The 10,678-nt window shown below is 43.4% G+C and overlaps 1 protein-coding gene across 1 annotated transcript; it reads right to left on the reverse strand.

The window, feature by feature from the left end:
• Positions 1 to 7,153: 7,153 nt before the first annotated feature.
• On the reverse strand, positions 7,154 to 8,059 carry LOC122655237. The gene has a single exon (XM_043849449.1). The coding sequence runs from the start codon at positions 8,057 to 8,059 to the stop codon at positions 7,154 to 7,156; it is 906 nt and encodes a 301-aa protein (XP_043705384.1).
• Positions 8,060 to 10,678: the final 2,619 nt, after the last annotated feature.

Genomic DNA, 10,678 nt, shown 5'->3' on the forward strand with positions numbered 1-10,678 from the left:
TCCATCCTAGTGAAATTTTGAAAGAGGTCTCAAATTTGTGAGTTCTTATTTTTTGATTTTCCCTTTTTATTTTTTCTTCCATCATGTTTGACCAAGATAGGGGCAAGAGGCCCATGGTACCGGGTGGTACACCTCTACCTAAGAGACCGTAGAGTTCAAGTATTGTGATATAGGAAGGTGGCGATCCCGCTCGCCGTCTGAAGATCGATCCAGACGAGGATGTGCTGAGCGATTATGAGGAGTCCTCGAGGGCTTTGTGGTACAAAGGTCGATTGCTCAGGGAAATGTCCTCTCATATTTGCGGCAATGCCTGGAAGCCACCCAAGGTAAGCATTTCATTTTGCTTGAATTCTGGTATTCGTGTTTGCTTTACGGGCTTTGATTGATGTGGTGCTTGTCTCTTGTATGGTTCTCGTACCTGATTGCTTGTTGTCTATTTTCCTTGGGGATAAGAATCCATGTGTCATGCTTATTATACATGCTCTAGTTCTTTTTTGTGACACTTATATACGATGAACCGATTCTGGATGTTGAAATTTATTTGGAATGGACGACATTCGCTTGTTCGAATAGGGTTTCTTATTTAGGTCATTTGGGATCCACTGGGGGAAACGCGACCTTAACTTAGGCTAATTCATGGGATTGCCTGATTAAGAACCTATGCTTGTGCGATCTCTATCCTGTATTGATTCTATTTTGAATGGATGTCGCTTGACTTGCTCGTCAATCTTGTGCTAATGTGTTTTGTACTATTGTGATGATTTTTACCTTGTGTCTGCTCCATGGTAGTCCTTGACTGGATTCCACTGAGGATTTGTTTGTTCCTAGCTCATGTTTGTATATGGGACAATTTGGAATCAATGCTACATAGTCCTTTGCCTGTGTTAGTTGTGCCCTGAATTGCACTTGGCTTGTATGCCAGACCCGTTCATGTTGGTTTTGAACTCTCATTGCCTATTGTGCTTCCCAATTTGCATAGGATACTTTGATTTTTAGGTTATTGCATGGATTTCCATTTGTGAAATGAATCCATCTTGGAACCTTTGCTCGTAATTTGTGCTTGCCTTGCTGGGGATTTTTGGAACTGATTTTTGAATTGCTGGCTTATTTTGTTATATAGGAACCCATGACCTACCATAAATATGGGTCATGTACGACTGTTCTGAGCTAGTATGGCCAGCTATGTGGTGCTGTCTTGAAATGGGTTATGGCGGCCGGCTTCAAGGATCTAGTTCTCCTCCAGCCTAGGTTCTTCGACACGTCTTCAACACAGGCCCTGGCTGAACGGTGGTTGGCCATTACTCACACATTTCATCTACCTATGGGTGAGATGATGAGCATGCTCCTCTGCTACTTCTTGTACACGGGCCTCTCTTTCAGTGGTGAGGCGGTGACAAGGCATCGTGGTGCGTGGGAGTATAATGATGAGGAGCTAAAGAAGCTGCTTGGGTCCCTTCCCCCAGATTCAAAAGTGGCAGTGCAGTGGTTTCGTTATGAGTGGGAGAAGAAGACGGTGATCGACTCCTCTAGTCGTGAGAAGTTGGATCAATAGGTGAGGTGTTTCATCCTCTTATCTCTTGGGGAACACCTTGTTCAGTACCAGCACCATGAGGATCCACATCTCCATAGTGTGGTACCTCAAGGATTTGTAAAAGGTGAAGAACTTTGACTGGACTGGAGTGGGCTATGCCCATATGCTGAGGACGCTGGATTCCTTGGTCATACGACGCACTCAATGCGTCGACAGGCCTTGGGGTTGGGAGTGATCCAAAATGCCCTGCCCAGATCCCGGCTCGGGCGAGGGAGCGATGCGCGCTGGCTGGTGTGCAATAAGGAATTAAAGTTGTACCTTCCCTCACAAGGCATCTTTTGGGGGATTGGCAAGCGCTTAATCCTACATTTGGTATCAGAGCAGGTGGTCACGAGTTTAAGACTCCCCAGTGCCATGGGTGCTCTGTTATTGGGCGTGCATTTGGGGGGGATTGTTGGGAGTGACCCAAAATGCCCTACCCAGATCCCGGTTCGGGCGAGGGAGCGATGCGCACTGGCTAGTGTGCAATAAGGAATTAAAGTTGCACCTTCCCTCACAAGGGGTCTTTTGGGGGATTGGCAAGCGCTTAATCCTACACTTGGTTCATACTAGAGGTAATCCATTGTCTTTTCCTTCCTTGTATTTTACTTTGACCTATAGCTACTTTGATATGTTGCTTTTATTGATGTCTTTTATCTTGACTGCAGTGCTGGTTTTACGATCATCCAAGGGTACATGCCCCTAGATTGAGGTCTCAAGACGATACTTACTTTCCTATGGTGGGGATGTGGTTAGCTAATAACACCCGTCCTAAGGAAAGGAAGGTTCTAGTGTCGGTGGTGTGGGAGATGTCAGACCAGCTCTCCCCGCAGGAGATAAAATTTGCTCTCTTTTGCCTATTCTTGCTTGCCTCACATTTGACTTGATATTGACCTTGAATTTTGTTGAGAGGTGGTGTGGCAGCCTTTCGAGTCTCTCGAGCTGGGCATGTAGGCTTGGTTGGAGGCTACTAGGAGACTTGTGCCTCGGCACATGGGCTTCGTTGGGCCTTTTGGGTACATCTGGTACCTGGGGGACAGGGCCTACAGGTAGTGGCCTGGTGTCGAGAGGCCTTGCATTCCCATGAGGCCTCCACGCTTCATGCTTGAGCCGGAGAGACTATCCAAGAAGTAGATGAACCGGTTCATGAAGGGTGTCAATGCATGGCCCTTCGTTGAGCCTAACTCGTGGGGATGTTACCGAGGGTATAAGGTGAAGGAGTTGATGTGTGTTCGACTCACTCGTTCAGGTCCGCAGGTAAGTTTAATTCCTTTGCTTTTTATTCTTCCCAATTTGCTTTTTGGTTGCTAACTGTCTCTTTTGTACTTAGGCCCCAACTGGTGTCGAGCCTTATGAGGCTGGGGAGACCATTGGTACTATTGCTGTTGATGCTGGTACATCGACTCGTGGAGCTACTTTATTTGAGTCCACTCCTAGGACAACACCTTCCCTTACTAGCGATACTGGGGCTAGATCGTCTTTGGTACCCTCGTGTTCGTATAGGGTGCCGGATGCTTTCTTCCCAATGCCTGGGTGGTCCTTTGTCTGTCAGTAGAGGGAGGTGCCCATCCCTCGTCCTTCTTCATCTGTAGTCAGCTTTCCATGCGGCTTCGATTTTGTAAGTTTCCTTTTATAACAGGCTAACCATTGTTGTTGGTATAGGTTTTCGATTATAGGTATGATAACCTATTAGGGATGGTTGCCAGATTAAAGGAACTTGTCGCTTTCCGGTATGAGTAGATCCTTCAGCTGGTAAGTTGCCCACTTCTCTAGTTTCTTCCTGCATGGTTAGTACTAAAAGATGTGTGATAATGCTAATGCTTGACATGTAATGCAGGAGGGTGACATTTTGGGGTACGAGGCGACTGCCAACCGACTCCAGAAGGAAAGGGATGAGGCTATAGCTTCTGCCCAGCCTGCCCCAGTTGCAAAGGTTTCGGTGCCAGAGTCTCCTACGATCTAGATCAATGATCCCGTAGATGGTCATGATGCACAGGTCAAAGACGAGCGGGAAGAGAGTGAGAGTGAGAGTGATGACAACGAGAGGATGAGGATGGTGATGAATAGGGGTCCAGGGAGGGTGAGGATGGTAGAGAGCAGTAGCCCATTTTTTTTGTTTTTGGAAGTGTAAGGATGATGAACGGTTTCAGGCCTTTGGGCCTTACAAATGAATTTAGATGATTTTTAGTTCTTGATTTTTTTAATCCATTTTTAGGATTTTTTAATCAATTGAATGTGTGGAATGGTGGAAATGAGATATGTAGATGTGCGTAGATTGTGGGATGGTCCATCATGACCCTAGGGTGTAGGATGTCATGTTGGGTTGGTAGGGATCCACTGATGTAGTGCAAACTGCCCCAAAATATATGGAATTGCCTAAGATGTGAACAACACAGTATCGACATCGAGATGCTAGCGATCGATAGTAAAGGGTCTTCTCTCGACATCGAGGTTGGTAATGTGAATGCCGAGTACCATTGTCTGACTATCGAGTGAACTTAGACAATAAAAATGTACTGCCCGACAATGAGCCATTTGGGATCGATATCGGAGTGGAATTTTCGACAGTACGTCGATGTCGATGGGACCAAGGTTTGCTGTCGACTCCGTGCTTTCAATTCTGATTTGTTTCCTTTTCGGAATGTCCAGTTACGAGATTTTTTGATTCCCCTTCCTTTCTTAAGCCTTTGCTCTTCTTTGGGCTATATTAAGGGGTCTATGGAGTGTGGAATCCCTTGTTCTTTCTTTCATTTATTCTTAAGGTGTTTCCTTGGGACTTCTGCTCTCCTTTCTTCTCAATTTTGTTGTTTTTCTTATTTTCCTCAATCAATGGCCAAGGCCTTGAGTTCATGGATGGATAAAGGGTATGAAAAACATGACTCTTGCATGGGACTTGCTTCGAGGTGTTTCTTGCTATTGCATCCAAGAGATACACGTGTTTCGCTTTGGTACATTTGAGGCATATCCGATTTATGAGGAATTTAATGCATGCTTTCTCTCTCCTCATCATGGTGCCATGAGACATGCCCTCTTAAAGGACGACTATTCTAAAGACATCATGTCCTTCTTTGGATTGGAAAAGGGACGTCTTCCCCACTTTATGCATGGTCACGACATTGATGTTTTGGAGATTATTCGCCTTTTTGCGGGTCGACGTAGGGGTGACCATGGTTTCATGGAGTGTAGGAAGAGACTCTTTCTGTAAAGTGTGATTGCTCAATTCCTTCTTCACTCTGGTGCTAGTGGGGCTTCCCCTGTGCTGATGGAGGTCATCAAACAAATCCCGCAGAGTGATGACATCATCCCTACTGTCTTGGCAGAAACGATGAGAGGGTTGGATATCTTAAGTGGGATTCATACTCCTCGTAGTAAGGACTTTCCTGGTAGCCCATACTTGCTACAGGTATTCTCCTCTCTTCCCTTTGTGATTTTCCTTTGTCTTTGCCATGTGTTTAGAACTACCCTTACTCTAGTTGTATGGTAGATTTGGCTTTGTGAGAGGCTGCAATTCATGAAGCCGAAGAGAGGAGACTTCAAGATTAAGCACTATCGTCTTCGTTCAGTAGTGATGGAGTACCATCATTGGGACACTTGGGAATGTGCTCTTTCCCACATTTCTTTTGATGACATCCATTGGTAATGCTTATAGTGGCCTGTTGATGCTCCAGTGTTGAATTCTTCAGGGTGTAACTATGTGCACTTGAGGTCACTCCTCCTTCTATATACCCAATCGGCTGTGATGACAGTACAGACAAACTCAAGATGTGCTTGGGGAATTTGGGAATTTTTATCCACTGGAACAGTTGGACAAGGAGTTGGTGGCAAGGATTGCGAGTTTGTGGCGATCCAAGATAATTCTAAAGACTATAGGAGTTGTTGATGATAGTGGGATGATTGTTAAGCACGAAGACTGGGTGAAAACCCAAGGAAAGAAGAAAGAGAAGATTGTAAGGAGGAGGTTGACATGGGATCAGAAGCAGACTTCCAGCTCTTCAAGTTCCAAGCATTCCAGGGAAGTGGAAGAAGATGATGGTAAAGACATGGATGACCCGGTTGTTTTGAAAGCAAGGATCGCAAAGTTGCGGAAGAAAGTGGAAGATTTGAGCTATTAAGGTGTTTAATTGCCAAGAGTAGTCCCCTTTTTTGTGTTTTTTGAACAATTGCTTGTTATTATTTTTTGGAACTTTGATAGGGATCAAGCCTTGAATTTGTGATTAGACTTTAATTGATTGATGATTTTGATTTTTTTTATGTGATCGGTCCTGATGTTGTTTCACCAAGATGCCTACGTATCCTTAAGTTTTTAAGGGATCAGGTTGAACGTAGTTCCGTTGTTCAGGAAACTTTAAACATAGTACTTCTTGTGTTGGTCCATGTTTGTCAAGTAAGGGAGCTCAATCCCATCTTGATCCACTACTTGCACTGCCTGGCCAGATAGTATTTCCTTGATCATGTATGGGCCACTCCAATTGGGCCTAAATTTGCCTTGTGAATCGTGTATGGGTGCTCGTTGTTCCTTGAGTACCAAATCACCAACGGATAGTTGGCGTGGCACAACCTTCTTGTTGAATGTTTGTTTCATCCTTTGTTGGTACTTCTTCATGTTGTCGATGGTATGCATCCTTTTCTTGTCAATGAGGTTTACTCCTAAACTCTAGTCTTGATCAATTATGCTTCCAAAATTTCACTATCCATTATAACCCGAAGAGAGGGTATCTCTAATTCGACTGAAAGGACTACTTCCATTCCATAGACTAGTGAGTAGGGTGTTGCCCCAGTCGAAGTTCGGATGGATGTTCTGTATGCCCAAAGTGCGTAGGGTACCTTGTTGGCCCAATCATTGTGTTTGTCGACCATCTTCTTTATTATCCTCTTAATGTTCTTGTTGGCTGCTTCCACTGCACCATTGGTTTGAGGTCTGTAGGGTGATGATGTATGCCTTTGAATATTCATTTTGTCGCACAACTTCGTTACTTCTCCCATGAAGTGGGATCCTTGATCTGATATGAGCTCGTGAGGGACTCCATATCAACACATGATGTTGTTGCTTATGAATTTGGCCACCTTGGCTGCCGTTAGTTTGGTATAGGACTGTGCTTCCACCCACTTAATGAAATAATTGATGGTTACCAGAATGTACTCATGACCATTAGAGGATTTAGGGACCACTTGGCTGATGACATCAATTCCCCAAGTGGCGAATGGCTAGGGTGAGCTTAGAGTGTGTAACTCTAAAGGTAGTGAGTGTATGAGGTTGTTGAATATCTGAAATTTATGACATTTCTTTACGTATTGCACACAGTCGGCTTCCATGGTGTTCCAATAATACCCTAGTCTTAGGATCTTCTTGGCCATCATCCTTGCATTCATGTGAGGTCCACATATGTATTGGTGAATTTGATCCATGACTAGTTTTGATTGTTCTTCATCAACACATAATAGTTGTACTCTGTCGTACTGCCTCTTGTAAAGAATGTCTTCTAGCAAGATGAACTGTGTAGCGTATCTCCTCAAGAAATGTTTTTCTTTGGTTGTAGCATCCTTAGGTTATCATCCTTCCTTGATGAAATCCACTATATTTGCCTACCATGGTCTTCCATCAACCGTCAAGGCATGGATGTGATTGATATATGCCAGTTGATGTCTTAGTTTAATCGAGAATGGATGTACTTCTGTTTTGGATTCCATCTCAACCATGGATGCCAAAGTTACTAGTGCATCGGCGAACGGATTGCTGTCTCTTGGCAGGTAGGAGAAAGTGATTTCTTCAAATTTCCTAGATAGTATTTTAACTTGCTCTTGACAGGCAATCAACTTTTCGTCCTTAATTTTCCATTTTCCTTGCATTTGGCATATGACCAAGGAATAATCCCCATAGACTTCTAGTCTCTTGAGCCCTATTGATATGGCGGCCTCAAGTCCTATGGCGCAAGCTTCATATTCAGCCATGTTGGTGGAACATTCAAAGTCTAGATTAAATGCCCAGGGCATATGGGTTCCATCAGGAGTGATTAATAGTATGCCAGCTCCACAACCCTTGTAATTGGCTGCTCCGTCAAATAGCAATTTCCAGATCGTATCAACTTCTTCAGGTTCCAATTGTACAATGTCCTCGTCGAGAAATACATTTTCCAATGGTCTAGTTTCAAGGGTTGGATGTGCTGATAAATGATCAATGATTGCTCCTCCTTTGATTGATTTCTGTGTCACATGTTTGATATCAAACTCTGATAATAAGAGCAGTCGTGCTAATCTTCCTGTCAATGTGAATTTCTTGAATATGTACTTAATTAGATCCATCCTCGAGATCTGAAACACTTGGTGGGCTATCATGCAATGCCTTAACCGCCTTGTGGCCCAAATCAAAGCCGTGCAGACTTTCTCTAGTGGTGTATATCTAGTCTCATAGTCCACAAATTTCTTGCTCAGGTAGTATATAGCATGTTCTATCTTGCCATCTTCTTGATGTTGTGCTAACATTGCTCCCATGGCCGTGTCTATTACAGACAAATATAGTAATAAAGGTTTGCCGAATATCAGGGGTGCCAATACCGATGGGTTAGCCAAGTATTCTTTGATTGTTTTGAATGCGGCCTGACATTGTTCATTCCATTCCTTTGGCTCATTCTTTTTGAGTAGCTTGAAGATTGGTTCGCACACCATGGTTAACCAAGAAATGAATCGACTGATGCCCAAGTGTTATGATTGCATATCTTAATTGTTGGACGGTTGTGGCAAGCTCGTCCCTTTCTTGGGCTTGATCAAGTTGCTGATTATCCTCAAATGGGCTGTCAGGTGAGCCTTGAGGTAGGTCATAATATTGCTCATCAGTGGTTACATTAATAAAATAACCTTCCTGGTTCTCTTCTTCTTGGCATCTTTCAGGTATTGATTCAATGAGAATCTCTTCCTCTTGATGGGGATGCTCTTCACCAAAGTCTTGGGAATCTTCATCACTATCAACCCCTGTGTTTATCATGAGGACGTCGTCGGGCAGGGCTTCCATTAGGACAAGAGCAGTTAGGGCTTGGGCCAACTCTTCAGTCCATTCTGTAACAGGGGGATTTGATTGGTTCTTGACCAGTGTGATCAAGGCTTGTAGATTAATTGGCCGATCCTCCTCTTCTAGGTTGTTAATGGACTTAAAGTTCCCATCGTGTGGAGGAAGGGGATTGGATTGAGCATTGGGTTGATTTGATTGGACTGCAAACTTCCCTTCATCAAGTAGATCTTGGACGACATGCTTCAATTGGTAGCACTCATTGGTCGTTTATTTTTTTCTTGTCTTTTGTGATTTTTTCTATTTGATTTCTAATTGTGTTTGTCTTATTAGCTAGATTCTTCGTTTTTTTTCTGCCAGTGAATAATTTGTCCAATCCGTGGATCTGACTTGAATGGATGATTTATGAATAATCTGATTTCTAATTATAGAATTTTGTGAATTTTTTATATTTTCATTGTCACTCGATCTTTTTTTTTTTTCTTTTAAATTTTTTAGAACTAAAAAAAAATTCTTTTTCACTTTTTGAATTTTTTTTCGAGTTCTATTAAAATGGGTTTAAAAAAAGATGGTTGTTTTCGGGGAGAACCAAAAGGAAGTTTCGTTTCCATTCCCCAGACTGTTAAAAAACAAAAATTAGCTTTTTTTCCTTTTGTTTTCATTGGATCTCTATGGTGCGATCGTAGCTTAGATCTATACCAAGGTTTCAAACCGAAAGGAAAGAGAGTCTTTACCTGAATACCTTCTATTAACTAGTTTTTTGGAAATTCTCTTTTTGATAATTGCACATCGTTATAAGTGCATTTAACATGAATTTCTCTATTCCACGCTTTAAAACCTTTGAAGAACTATTCTCTCTCTTCGCCCTTGAGTCCCACGCTCTTTCTTTACTTAAGCTAGCTGGCAAGCTGCGATCTGCTTCCCTTAATCTATCCTAATCCTACGACTGCACGGCTTCTTCTCAGTCCTGGGTACAAGTCTTCCTTTCCTCCGTTCACTACTGAAATCCCCTCTGAAAGAAGAAAGGTATGCCCATTTTGTTAATGGTACTCGCAAAAGAGGTTGGGCTTGTATTATTTTGGTAATGGGTTCAACAAGTTATCCGGTTGGATCATGGCCAAGATTCCTTTTTGGATTAGCTTCTTAAGGACTAGGCTCAATGGCATGCCTAAATCCGTAAATTGTCTTCTTGGCCAGTTTGCCCCTGTCCTTGGGGTGTTGTTCTCAATCAGAAGTGGGGCCTCTATGGTTGGTGCCACCACATTCACCTCTGTATTCTTATTTGGAAAGGTCTTCTTACCAGCCCCGGTTCGCTGGTTGTTCAATGTCACACCTTGCATGGGGTTCTCTTAGATCAAGTCAGGAGGGTTCAAGGCATCTTCAACTTGTTGGCCCGCTTCAAACAAGGCCTCAAAAGTGGTCAAGGGTTGAGCAAATAGATGAGTCTTGTAAGACATTTGGAGGTTTTTAATGATCATTTTGACTTGTTCTTTCCCCGTGGGTCGGTCCCACATCAACGCAGCCTTGGACCTCAACCTCATCAGGTATTGGGTGAACCCTTCGTTAGCTTCTTGTTTGGTGGTCTCCAGGTCTCGACGAGTCAACTTCATCTAAATATTGTATGAGTATTGGTTCTTAACGACTTTCACAATGTCATCCCAAGTGCAGGTTTGAGAAGATTCTAAAGACATGAGCCATCTCAAAGCGGGCCCAGCCAAGAACATTTGGAATGCTTGGCCCATCTACCGTTTAGAAAAGTTTTAGATTCTCATTTAGCCTACGTACACCCTGAGTTGGGCTCGTGGATCACCGGTTCCCTCAAAATTTTCAGATTTCCACTTGAAACCCTCAGGTAAATGTGCTTCAGGGAAGAAACAAAGCCCCTCAGAGTCAATCATCTGATCTTCCACCCCTTTCACATTTTTCATAGCATGTTCTAGTTTATCAACCTTTTGCTTCAGGAGTCGGGTTTCAGCCTAGTCAATAGTAGGTTGCAGTCCAGAGGTGATGACCTCATCTTCTAAGGCCGGATTAGGGTTTACAAAGACCCTCCATAGAGTCATGTATGACTTTGGTCTGAGCTGGTTTGTGGCAGATCTGGAGTAGGG

The sequence above is a fragment of the Telopea speciosissima genome, chromosome 3 (genome assembly GCF_018873765.1).
Source record: "Telopea speciosissima isolate NSW1024214 ecotype Mountain lineage chromosome 3, Tspe_v1, whole genome shotgun sequence".
NCBI classification, from domain to species: domain Eukaryota; kingdom Viridiplantae; phylum Streptophyta; class Magnoliopsida; order Proteales; family Proteaceae; genus Telopea; species Telopea speciosissima.